The sequence below is a fragment of the Amblyomma maculatum genome, chromosome 11 (assembly GCF_055883805.1).
Source record: "Amblyomma maculatum isolate TAMU_Amacu chromosome 11, ASM5588380v1, whole genome shotgun sequence".
Taxonomy (NCBI): Eukaryota; Metazoa; Arthropoda; class Arachnida; order Ixodida; family Ixodidae; genus Amblyomma; species Amblyomma maculatum.
Window position 1 is genome coordinate 24,487,087 of NC_139354.1, and position 13,820 is coordinate 24,500,906.

The 13,820-nt window shown below is 44.0% G+C and overlaps 1 protein-coding gene across 2 annotated transcripts; it reads left to right on the forward strand.

The window, feature by feature from the left end:
* The first annotated feature begins 1,419 nt into the window (after positions 1-1,419).
* Positions 1,420-13,023, forward strand: LOC146173169 (uncharacterized). 2 transcript variants are annotated; one of them, XM_084584020.1, is made up of 2 exons: positions 1,420-1,783; positions 10,575-13,007. In XM_084584020.1, the coding sequence occupies exons 1-2, from the start codon at positions 1,499-1,501 to the stop codon at positions 11,640-11,642; spliced, it is 1,353 nt and encodes a 450-aa protein (XP_084440146.1). In that variant the 5' UTR covers positions 1,420-1,498; the 3' UTR covers positions 11,643-13,007. The 2 variants fall into 2 exon arrangements, with proteins under 2 accessions (XP_084440146.1, XP_084440147.1); XM_084584021.1 differs by having other exon boundaries at positions 1,647-1,779; positions 10,575-13,023.
* The last annotated feature ends 797 nt before the right edge of the window (positions 13,024-13,820 follow it).

Below are 13,820 nucleotides of genomic sequence, written 5' to 3' on the forward strand. Positions count from 1 at the left end.
AAGTAACAATCCTTTCTCCGCCGGGAACCCCTTACCTACTGTGAGGATGACAGTAGCATGATTCAGCGAGCGTTCGATCCTGACCGCGGCGGCTGCGTTTCGATGGAGGCGAAACCGTCCATGTGCTGTGCGTGAAACAAGCGTGACAGATACTGCGCCTTTGCCATCGTGTGAACCGATTATTATGGTGAAAGCATTTAATGGCTATGCTGTCGTCGACAAAATGTGTCCCGCTTTTGCGGCGGCTCTGATTGGACGAGGCGGCATGAAGTCATAGAGGTCTCGACCAATCACAGAGCACCACCACAGTATGCGCGAATGCGTGCCTTATATGGCCATATGTCAATCAAGGATCAATTACTAATTAACGACTAGTTATGTCATCACTAATTAAAGCCTAATGAAGTAATTTATCAAATACTTAATAAAGACTAACTTGAGCAATCGATTATCTACTTAACTACTCCATACCTAATTGAATAATGCCTAATTATAAATAATTACTAACTAGTGCCAGTTGCGTAGCAAAATGTGGCACTCAGACTTTCGCCTTTCACTACTTTAGTCGCTAAAGTCCCTCGTATTTTTTATTATTATTATCAAATTTGTGATAGAACCGTGGATTTAAAAGCGGGCGTTAAAGACGATATCGCTGCCACACTCACAGATTTCGCTCTATCATTAGTTACAAGTCATGGGTATACCTCCACAGTTTTATTTAATTCGGTGCTGTAGTAGTTTAGCGAGCTCACTTCGCATCGAAGTGCGACAAGCGGACATTATTGTTCCAGATCCAGGTCCAGTGTATGCTGATGCGATTTCAAAAGCGTTCTGAATCCCGGCATGTATGTTTGTTTGCCTACACAGGACTTTGATGGCTATGCTAGCTCCGTGCTTTTTCGATATTCCGATTAGAATTTAAAAAGATATTAGACCACTTTCCTGCAGTGTTATCTGCCCTCGTCGATATAAAGTATGCTCCCGAAACAGAATGAATATTCCCAAACAAGCTGAAATAATGAAAATCAGATGGTGCAAGCAGACAAAAGAATGTTGTCTTTCTCCCAATAAGTCGTCAAAATAGCATTTTGCAATAAATAGCCAATTGTTCATTTGAGCTACGTAATAGCTCGGCGGCGATGACGTTTCGACACGCAAGGAAATGGGAGACTGCTCGTCGGGGTTACCAGATTCATTGCAGCATTGACGGCAGCAAAATGAGATTAAACAACTAGGCTCAGAAAAGAAAGTATCGCTGTTGTAGGGACAGAGCATTTCGTTCACAGCATACCGGCTGTGAACCGGCACAGCATGTATTGTTTCAGTTTCGGTTTCAAATTATCAGACCTGAGCGCTTCCACGCCTTCGTCTCGCAACTATGAGTATGACGGTGGGGCTTGTTGTCCGCTTTCACCAGAGGCGCAGATAAGATACGTCCTTTCCCGGAACCGCAGTGCTTGTCTTTCCTGGGCTCAGCGCTGCAACGAAGGAAGGAAAGATGGCCTCTGCTTGCGTGGCGTACACACTTGTTGGTTTCGCCGCTGAGCTCGACTGGAGGCCGCTACATTTTCTGAAGCCGATTCCACGGCTTAGAATATGCAACACGTGCGGACTTGTGCGGAAAAGAACAGTGCTGTCTCCCTGCGGGCACGTCCTATGCGAGGCTTGCTACGATCAGTGCGCTCAGGAAGGGGAGCGAGTCTGTCCTCTGGATGGCCTGCTATGTACAGAAGAAGATATCGAATGGAGGGAGTGGCCAGCCGAAGAGGTGCTGAAAAGGCAGGTAAGTGAGAAGGGGGTTAGACAGTACGGGTTGCAAGGGCGCGCGCTCTCGTGTTGGCAGTTCAGAAATGGCGTCGTGGCTAAAACGAGGTGGATTCATCGAACTAATTGGCGGGTGCTACGACTTCTTTCTGAAACGTTAGTGGGAATTGACCTCCGTGCGCAGTCGTTGGAGTCATCTCCGTTTACTTAGACAATGCTGCATAGGGAGAACAGTTGCATGAATCGTTAATGCAAATATCATCAGCGCTTCCTCTTGTCGCAAAGAAAAAATAGTCCTTAAACTTGAGGCCTAACTTCGTGCACGAAATGAACGATGTGCGGAAACTCAGTGTAGGGGGGATGTATTTACTGCTACTCGGATGCGGTTAAGAACATTCCCGAAGCGCAGCAATTCTGAGAGGCTTGCTTATCGATCCATGGGCGGATCATCGCTACCAATTATCATTGTTATGGCTGCAAGTGAATACCCAATTCTTTCGGGACCATGCGCGCTATGCAGGATGCTCAGAGTTCCCCTCTCGTCCGAATTTTATCCGAGTTTCTACATTGATAGTCCGACTTCAGATAGCATAGAAAGCGCAGGCAATAAAATGCGGAAATAAAGCCACACAAGCACACTATGCGCGTGCTGCTTCCTCTTTTCAAGCATAGCATACTGAGCACTACAACAGAACTCCCCGCTTTATCACTGTAACATCGAAAATCGCACTATCATAACTTACGATCTGTCCACACACTGGCGGGAAGACGCTTCGAACGCCCGTTATGGACAAGTCGAGGGCGTGTCTTCTCTATCGTTCATCTTTCTATCATTACTCGAAGAAAAGCAGCGCACGCCCAGAGTATTCTCACGCCAGCACTTCCTCTTCTTTTGAAGGTTTTAAAGGATAACGCATAATATTAAGATTATTTTACTTAGGTAAATTAGGGTTTTTAGGTTTTCCGTACAAGCAAACTCTGGGGAAATACTAAGCAAAAGGCGAATGCCAAAATCATCATCACTTATTATACCCTTAAAGGCCCCGGGTGGGGTATTACATAAGGGGGAGGGGGGAGGTAACACATAAAGATAACAATCGTTCATGGTCTAAACATAGGTACAAAAAGTCAAAATGCTCAAATACAACTATTCCAATGAAGGAGGCACTGATAATAAAAAGGAAGAGGAAACAATCGGTTATGATGCGAAATGACCTGTCAAGCGTTCTTTAAATCTAGTAGGGTCACGTTCGGTTACAATGTGTTCGGGAAGCTGGTTTCATTCTTGAATTTGCAGCTGGTAGACGTGGCGCATTCTCCTGCGAGTGGCACCATTGAGTACCAGCTTGCAGGCGGCTATGTAGGAAGAGCCAAACACACGAGTGACCTTGTACGATGGCGTGCCGCCGGAGGCTCATGTGTGCCATTTCTGTTCGCTGCTATCCAGCACAACAGAGGGACGAACCCTAAGTCCAACCTGAGCCAAACCTACAGAACCAAGCTGTACATTCCGTTCATACCCAGAAACATGAGCCCCAGTCACAACAAAGAGAGACGAGAAGTCAGCCAAAACCATCTAAAAGGAGATGAGCAAGCTGAACCCGAACTCCCTGGCGGGCACTGACGCAGCCACCGAAAAATCGGGAGTTGTAGTCGCAGCTGTGGTGGACGGGGCTGGAGCCCCTCTAATCGTGGCATCGATAAAAACTAGAAATGGAATCATCGCCAAAGAGGTAGAAATTGTGCTCCGTTGCGTTGGCACGAAAGGTAATGTGATAATAAGCGAAAGCAAGGCAACCATCTGGAAATTGACAAAACAAAGAGTGTCAGCCGAGGCGAAGAAAATTCTCGAATGCAGAGGGATCCCATGGAGGATCAAAACAAAAATGGATCCTAGGCCACAAATCGGTGTCTGGAAACGAAACCGTTCACGCGCTTGCACGCGATACCTACTACGGGATGAACGTCATGCGGGTTGACAACCCAAAACCCGGGAAGAGGTTAAGCACTTACTACGAGGGCTCTGAATACTACAACATCAGCACAAGAACATTCTCCACGCACCCTAATGTCGCGGTGCATTGCAAAGTGCAAAGAGTGCGTTGTTTGTACAGACCAAAAATGTCCAGCTGACCTTCACAATGTTAAGGTTGTGGAAAGGATGAAGAATAAGTTAGTGAGAGAAATTTATGAAGCATATGCAATCAGTGACTCGGGAGACCAATGTGTCAGTATGCCTTCAGTGGTATTGTTGAAGAAGGAATTACAATTTCGGCGCAACCCGGCAGGACGTTAAAGACAAGGAAGAAGGTGGCTGCAGACGTGAAGTGAAGGGAGAAGATGTGCGGGTTCTGGTCAATGTTGTCAGTGCAGCGTTGTCCTTGCGTTTGTGTGTGCTTATGTTTTGTGTTGTTACCTGCTCTGCTGCCTTCTTCCTAGAAACCTATAAGATAAAGAAACCAAAAGTCGTCGCAGACTATAGGCCGTGAATTACCCCAACCAGTACGGCTGCACCATTTAAATACAGAGGACAGAGAAGAGAAAAACTGTAAGCACTGCGGAGCGAGGTACACTAGGCCACATAACTTGGCAATGCCCTTTTTTGCCTGAGAAAATAGCCAATATTCAAGACAAGGAAGCTTGAGAGTCGCTCCTACAAAGCGAAAACCTTGAGACCCAAGAAGAAACCATCCGCCTCGTGGCTGCGACCGTCAGGAATCAGTGTATTGTTGCGCGGTTCTACTTTCGGAGTTCTAGTCCCCTATTCGGGTCAGCGTACCTATGGGGGGAGTAAGGGAGCCTCCTATATCGGTGGTAATAGCGTTTTCAACCAAATACTCGACCGCTGCCCTCGCTCGCGATAACGTAAATCGTCTGCTACATGCTCGCTTTGTTCGGGTTATTCTTTTTTTCTTTTTGCTCATCGGGTAAATCAGCAACTTTTCGCTGTCTCTTTCGTGAGGCAAAGTTATTCTAAACCTGACAACACAACAAATGAAATTCTACGCGATGCCCACAAGATAGAAAAAAAGGCTTCCTCGATAAACAAATCGCTCGCGCTGAATGTACGCACAGAATACCAGTTGAATCACCAAAATTGTTTGGTGAAATGCAGGTTATGTTGATCTTATGCCATAACAGGCCAAGATAACCAGCCAGCTTCAGATGACGGTTTATGCTTCTTTGATCACTACCTTCGGAGGACATGGCTTGATGAAGCTAATAAGCACTTTATGCGTGGGCCGATCGTAGGATGTCGGCGCTTAACAACTACACGCCACGCCTGCACCGTGAGTTACTGATTTCAATGGCAAGCGAACTAGGGCGAAAATAGTGGAGGGGGAGTATACGATCTTCATACGTTCAGAGCCGAAGAGTACGTCCCCTGCGTTTCCGTGTTCTATATTGCATGTAGACTACCAGAAAGCGTTTACACATGCAGGTGCACATAGGACACTGCAAACCTGCTATTATCCGTACATTAAGGGGAACCCCTGACCTGCCTAGATGAGATCGTGGAAAAAGCGTGGCTCGCTCGGTTTGCAGGCTACCGGACGAGTGTACTTACACAATTAAAACTTCCTTCTACTCTGCAGCGTCAAGGACTTTGTGGGATATTTTGGTGGCAGACGCACTGAACTAAATCCTTTGAATTGAAAGATTTACACGGTAAGTAGAGTAACAACATCATTATGAGCTATAGGACATGAATCCAAAGAGGAACAAACGTATAGGTCGAATCCCTTAGATTTGCTCTGGAGGTGAAGAAGCAGCAAGTATTCACCGCTTCTCAGCCACAGCAGAACACGTTGGGGCAGACCTGATTGGACCTGACTGCGCAAAGTTACCTTTCAGAGTCATCCCCTGAAGTAAATGGCTCGCACAGACTCCTTGGCGACGTGGCAAGGGGAGGAGCATTTTCCTGCAGCATTTCTGCGCGAAACAAAAGCCGGCTCAGCTGAGCCGATCAATTGCGGATAAAGTGTAACAAATTGAAAGTTGTGCTGATCGAAACACATTCAGTGCACATCATCCCACTGCAACATCATTGTATGTTACGGTAAAGCACAGAGTAAAAGCTCGCTAGAAATATTCTATCTACAGCTTACTTGCGCAAATAAGGCCCTTGGTGGAACGATAACCTAGCGAAAGAATGTGAAAGGTGTGATCAGGTGAGTTGTAACCTCCAGGCTACCCACAAACCCATGAATCGATGCCCAACTGGTAAGATAACATAACGTGATAACATCAGTGCGACTCCAGAAAAATGAGACTGGAAGGCGCTCAGAGGGTTGCATTTCTTTCTTAATGACTTTATCTGATCATCTGAAGCTGTCGCCAGAGGTCGGAAAAAGGCCCAGTTCAGACATGCTAGTGCATCTTGAGTACGGACTCATGAAGAACAGGTGATTCTGAAGATTCTTTAAAAAGGAAAACTTCGCTAAATGGAATACCAAACTGTAGGATTTAAATAACTTTTTTTTTATAAATTGGTTAATATTTACGTACCCGCTATATCGCCAACATAAAGCATTTTTCAATTTGACCTTCTAAATAGTTACGAAATGTGAGAAAAGCATGAATACAAAAATAAGAATAAGTAACAAAAATTGATTAATATAAAATACTTCCTCTTACAGTACCTCTTCTTTTTAAAACCACGCATTGCGCATGAGTAGCTTTCTCTTTTTTGGTGTTAATTCTTTAGGGATAAAACAAGCCACAGTGAACAGAATGGGACAAAATGTTTTAGAAATGAAGTTCAGTCATAACTTGCGCTAAAATGCAGGTTATTAGCCGGTCTTTAATAAATGCAAATCTACATTTCTTTTTTCTTATTGCAGGGCACAAAAAATATCACTCTGAGAACTTCCTTGAAAACACATTCAAAAAGTAAAAAGAAAGAATATAAAAATAAAACACTGCAATAATATAATTCAGAACACAATATGTTATGTTGGACTGCCCTTTTATTAGTTCTAAAATTTTGGTTGACTTACCTCCACATTTCGTTCGCGCGCGCGTGTGCATGCGCGTGCGTGCGTGTGCGTGCACGCTTTTTTCGCGAGCCGTGGTCACCATTAAATTCCCGCTCAGCACTCATTTCCGGTTGTTGCGAATCTGATGCACCCATTTTCCTAAGAACATTAATACACTGCAGTGAAGCCAAATGACAAATGAATAATTGGCTCATCGGCCATTCAGAGCGGTGCGGCAGCCTATCAGCCACTCGAGCTCAATGAATCCTTTTTAGCGCAGCTCGAATAAATCCTCGCTAAAGTACCCTAAGAAAATCACGGCGAAATTGTAGTCATTGCAGATTTCAAAATCGATTTATCAAATGATAGAAATCATAAATTAGTCTGCTTCGGCCGTCATTCAGTCTTCACAACTGTATAACAGAGCCTACTTAAGTTACAGGCCGAACTAGGTCATTAATTGTGTGTGATATACGAATACTGAAACCGGTTTGTGAGCCAGTGTATTCAGTGGCCGTATAGTAGACCATATACCAATGTTATTAGTGTGCAATAATCAGAAGCGCGATAAAGCCAAGCCTTTCTTCACCATCGCACACGTCGATATATTACAATTTGTTGCGCGACATACTAGTCAAAACTTAAATTTATGCTGTCTATTTATTAATTATTTACTATATACTATTACTATTTACTCTATTTAATTATAGTTTACTTCCACAGTGAAGGGAAGTTCAGTAAAAACAGGGAAGAAAAAATATGAGGAGCCAGTTTCTCCCTGAATGACAAGTAAAATTTAAAGTCCTTAACAAAAAAGACAAATTGGATCATTAATGGCTTCATAACACAAATAATGAATATTACCAATAAAGAGTTCAAGCGAATGCTGAACGTGTAAGTGGAACTGTTCAGACAGAGAAGAAGAGAATACTTCTTTTCACATGTTGCGCATGCTCAGAGTAACACAATAAAGTCTGGGACTTCGTGCATGACGCTATCGAGCCTCGCCCTAGCGAGCCGGTATTTCCCGAAGTGGTGGATAAGGTAAACGTTAATTAATTCAATTATTATTTCATCAAAATTGGTCCCGATCTCGCTACGCAGCTTCCATAGTCTCCGGTATAGTTTAAAGTTCCTAGACCCGGTCTCGAACAGAATTTCTTTTTTTAATGGAGAGCATAGATTACTGAAATCTTTTCAGTTAAGCTCACAACGGAAGTAAGTAAAGCAACTGGTCCTGATCTTTTAACTGTGAAGTTGATAAAATATAGTATAGAAATATTAGGCTAACATTTAAAGCACGTGTTTAATCATCAGCTTTTTATCGTGATGAAGATAAAATTGCAAAAGTAATTCCGACCTACAAGGACGGAGATAGTCAGACTTGTACAGCTATCGCCCCATATCAGTACTAGGTGTAAATATTATTTTAGAGAAAATTATAGGTGATCCCATTAAAAGCTCCCTCTAGGTGAACAATATATCTTCTCACCAGCACGGCTTTCGACCCAGAAGATCTATATTAACTGCGGCTCTCATTCTTACTCAACTTGTTAACACATCCCTTCATAATAACAGGGTTGCCATTATTGTGTACCTTGATGTGTGTAACGTTTTCGGCGCAGTTAATCGCCCAATTTTCCCCGATGTCTACAGAGATATGGTTTAAGAGGGAATGTAGTACATTCTTCCAGATAACCGCAGCGCGCATAGAAGACGAGCACAAAGGAAGTAAAACACACACGACATGGACCACGATTTTCCGCGTCCTGTGTGTTTTCCGTCCTTCGCGCTCGTCTTATCTTCGCGCTGCAGTTAAGTGGTAGCAAATAATCAACTTGCCCAAGACCTCGTTTTACTAAATTAGTACAGTTATATGTCTGCTAATAAGCAGGCACATATTTTTACGCCCCAGGGGTCGGTCCTGGGCCCGATTGTTTTCTCTTGCATGTAAACGACTCTTCTAAAATCTTATTTCATTCCGAGCTCCTAATGTATGCGGACAATACTACATTTGCCTTTATCGGTGATGCAATAGATGGGTTACAAACTAAAATACAGGAGGAACTTGCAAGATTATCAGTATGGTCCATGGTAAACTATCCTACCTTAAACATTATAAAAACAAATTATACACTATCCATTATAGCCGAAAAAAATTATGACCGACCAATTTTACATACGTATAGACAACGTGAGGCTGCAACAAGTACCATTACATTGTGTTACCTTTGAAACTTAGACTTGCTTGCACATATTACCTATCGCAAAAGCCTCTTGAGCGGTTTGGTCTCCCGATCCTGCGTAATATTTACTTAATTTTGTTCAGAGCCAGCTTGTTTATTGTATAGTTTTTGTGGGCAGCACTAAGGACGTGTTCACATCCAATTGTCCGCATGCGAAAACGAGCACTTAGGATTGGTACGTTTTCGAAGTGTACTGACTCAACAAAGCCTTTATTCAAATCGCTGAGATTGCTGCCTCTGAACTCTGGATATCTACTAAACCCTGCAACACTAGTGCATAGTATTCCAATATCTAACGACAAACGTCCATTAGACCTCTTCCGATTTCTCAGTAGAACGCTTGGAAACTTTAACCTCCCACCATTCCATAATACCTGTGGGCGAAAACTAATTGAATATTGGTGCACAGATCTGAAGTGGAATTACTAATTATTTCAGGATTAAAGACAATTTAATGCCGGCTCTTAAAGCATTCATATCAGACCTGCAAAAAACCTAGGCGAACTGTTGCAGGTTTCTTCCTGTTATCAACAGGCATTTATTAATCGTTGCTGTTCCGTCTACCTGTGATTGTATTATAACCTCTATGAGACCCAACACAAGTCCTCCAGCTATGGGCCCAAACAACTGTTCAGTAGTTTTTACACTGCATTTATTATAAATAAATAAAAGGTAAATATTAGCCGTGAGGCTTAGTTGTCAAGGGTAGCCAGCAATTTCAACAACGTAAAAGAGGCTACACATAATACCGTAAGCTCTGTGTCAAACTCAGTTGTGAATGACAGCGCGCCTACAAAACAAAATCGCCTGATTAGGGCAAGATAATGCGACATTGAATTAGTTTGAATTGAATTGAAATGAAGCAAACAATGTTTGCTTTTGGCAAGTAGGACGAAACCGTCCCGAGTGAAAAGTTTCGTAGAAATGACCGCGGTATTGTTCCCTTTTCTTAGTGCTGTACTTTAATCCAAAACCTACTCTTCGGTGCTACGCAGAAACATACTTTCCATGTAATAACTTTTTCTTTTCTTTTTTTGCAGTTGGCTTTGTGGCATCACGACAAGCAGTGAACAGAGATACCGCTTTATAGTTGCACAAGTAACGTAAAGCTAGAGTCTGTTACTGCACTGTACTCAAATCGGCAGTTTCTTTCACTTGCCTTTAGATGAACATAAGTGTACTAGAGTGACGAATAGAAAGAAATGGGGCTTTATCAGTTGTTTGTTTTGGTAAATGAGGTTTGCCAGCCTACTGCGCAAAGAATAACGTAGTGTATTTGTAGCGTGGAAATTATTCCTGCGCTAATAGTTTTCCTGATACGCCAATGGGTGCGCATTCCTTGCTTTGCTAGCACAAAATTTACTGCATTTGCAGTTGACGCCAATTTATGCGGTCATTACTATTTCTGTCGAAACAAGCTCAGTGTAGTCTTATTAGCTGTAACCAGTCGGTCCCTTATGGCAAGAAGTTCAAGAGCAGAAAGCCCGTAAATTGGGCGTTCTCTGCGTTAGTTTCATATTAGGTAATTGTTTACTGTTCAGCTGTTTTACCACACTAATGTAGTTATTAAATAAATTATTTGCAGGTAAAGTGCTGGAACGAAGAAAGCGGTTGTACAGCTGTAGTGGCAGCCTCGGCAATCTTCCGACATTTTCAGCGTGACTGTGGACACCACTCTGCTCCCTGCCCCAAGTGTTCGGCCTCGGTTCTTTGCAGTGACGTGTGTGCACATCTGAGGTCGGACTGCGAAAACCTGAGAACAACTCCTGCAGCGGACTGCAGAGCCCAAACTATGCGCAGTGAAGAACCACTTGGTTTTACTATTTCAAAGCTAATGTTAGAAAAGCAAGCGGGTGAAATGAAGGCACTTCTACAGCGGCTGTTGAGTGACTTCAACTCACTAGGGGATCGACTGAACGAAATTTCACACGGCCAAAACGCCTTCACAGAAACAATCGGGCAGCAAATGTTTCAAGCAACACAAATAATTGCATCTCACGAAGAGACGAAGCAGTCGGCGATCAACACTCTCTCGAGCAGGATAGGCGCATTACAAGAAACACTGAAGGGTGAGATAGTCAATGCGAGGGAACAGAATGGTGACGAGATTTCAAGGCTTGCAGCTGCCGTTGAGTCGATGAAAGCTGAAGCGAAAGAAAGTTATGAGAAGACATTAGGCAGCATTAACGCCATAGGTTCGCATTATAAGCTTCAAGTAAAACGTTGCGAGTTTTTTGTAAAAGGTGTGACATCACTCCTAGCAGAAGCGGAGAAGCAAGGTTGCAGTAGGTACATCAGCCTGCCTGTTTACCTGCGCGGCTATTGCATGGCACCTGGAATACTTATTAAGACATCCAACGGTTCTGTGACACTCCATTTCTGCGTCCAACTACACAAGGGTGACATAGACGACGTTGTTCTGTGGCCATGCGAGCACCAAATGAAGCTCACGTTTATACACCCGCAATCAGATAAGGAACGCCAGATTGTATACAAACCCTGCCGTTCAAATGATTGCCTAAAAAGGCCTTCAATAATATCTACCCAGCCTGTTATATACAATACCCCGTCGTCTCTCAATTTTTGCGATCTCTGGCTGCACGGCTACGTTTACGCAGACCAGCTTAGAGTGAGATTTGAGCTTCTACCATGAACTGAACTACCTGGAGGGACTCTGGCTGCTTTCTTACATCGAAACGCGCCTTAAAGCAGCTGGTCTTTGTGCAATCTTCATGAAATGCCTGATGCAGTGGCCCGTTATTTGCGCTAACTCAGCCAAACATGGCAGTGTTGCTCCAGTGCACCAGGTAGTAAGGAAAACTCTGCCAAAAATGTTAAAAGGAGGTGGTATGACAAACTTTTGCTGTTGCTTCATAATGCAGCACTGTCACAAGACCAGAAAACTGCTGAACAATGCCCCTTAAGTCGCAGGTCAAACACTTTAATGCTTCACGTCTGAGGGTCGTTAAGCAAATAGTTTTATTTGCAGCATTCGTGCTCGGAATATTCACATACACGATTGACCTTAGCGCTTTTAGTGAACTAGCTTTCTGTACTGCTCGCATGATTTCAAAATTCTGCACTCACGGTGTCCGGACAGCGATGACTATTGAATCGCGTCTCTCACTGACGCGTAAAACCACCTGACCTCCAGTGCTTGCTGCCCCTTGTATCCAGAACGATGCTCGCTACTACATCCCAGGAGGGGCTGCGGATACCACGCGGAACGTGTGATAATAACAAAGGTTCAGTGCTGGCCAGGGATGCATATGTACTTACGTGCCCTCTGCCCCGCAATTTTCCAATTTGCTAGGAAATGTTTAGTTCTTGTTGAGACTCAGTGCTGAGAATTAGGACTTTGTTCGGCTCAATAAATAAGTATGGCTTTTTTTTTTTGATGGATCGCATTACATCAGTGACGGCAACAAAGTTCCTCTCTATATAGAAATATGCGTTTTGTAAATTTATTTGAAGATTTTACTGCTTACTTGCTTCGCCTGTTTTCTGATGTTGGCCAACAATAGTGCAGAAGCCATCTTTTGCACTGAAAATTGGGGATCTTAAATTTTACAGGCGTGTGCTCTTCTGAAATAGCTGGTCTGACTTACCACTGCAGTTCCCAAAGCTTAAATTGTATCTTTCAGGCTGAAAAGTGAACAAAATAAATATATTTCAAAACAATTAATCTCATCGAGCTTTTCCGTTTGGTTTTGATCTTAAGCGATATTTGTGGGCTGAATCATTTTAGTATTCAAAAAACAAAACAGCAATTTTCTACGTAAATGTCTAGCCGACGCTCGTTATTTGCGTTAGGACGAAAGGCATTTCCTTTAAAACAGTACAGCCAGATTTCATCGGAATTGGTTTATAAGTGTCGAACGGAGAAGGACATTGGGTGATTTTTACCACACCAGCTGCGTGGGTGATATTGTGCAAAATTTTATCTTTTCAGGTTTTGTCGCGCACGCCACCAAGAGTTACACCGGTGTCACCCGTTAATAATTACTAGGGATTATTAACGATGCACCCTTAACGGTGCGCACACTCCCAGACACCCTTAGAGTGAGGGGGGGGGGGGGGGGAGCTGTTCCGGTAGCAAAGGAGATGCCCTCCACCTGCGTGGCAAGCTCAGCAGGAATTCCACTACCTTGTAGTGACAGAAGGAGGTGGCCGTTTGGTGGCCAGCGGTCGCCGGTTCAAGCCAGAGTAAGGTTCGGAGTCAGAAGTAACAAACGAAACAAACTTTATACACAGCAAGAGACGATACAGAGGAATGCACAAACACTAAAATTGCGCAGACGAGAGGTTCACAGAATAACAAACGCTAAGCATGCAACTACAGAGGTATTCAATAACATAGAGGCTTTACAACACAGATGAAACACTAGAGAGTTACATAAACAAACACCAAATTGTTCACCGGGCACTGTTGCAGTCCGACGCCTCAAGAGTCACGATGTGGCCGCCATACAAGGCGAGCGCCGCTCCCTTGCAGGTCCGTGTTCTTGCCAGCAGCGGGTGATCCCCGGGAGTCCAGCCGAAGCACTGGCGAACACGCCGCAACCCCTGACTGACTGACTGACTGACTGACCCCACAAGCGGCGTGGCCTCTATAAATAGGGCGCGCCGCATCTGTCTGTTAAGGCGCGCTAAAGCTAGCGCGCACACACACTTGGCTTCGCTGGTTAAAGCGCTCCCTTTTCCTCCCGTCGAGCCGCGCGTCGTCATTGGCTATGACCCGTAGAAATTTCTGGATGGTTCTGGCGTATTCCAGACTGGTGAGTCACCATCGCCGGGTGGTGAGAAAGAGAGCGGCGGCGACGCGTACAAA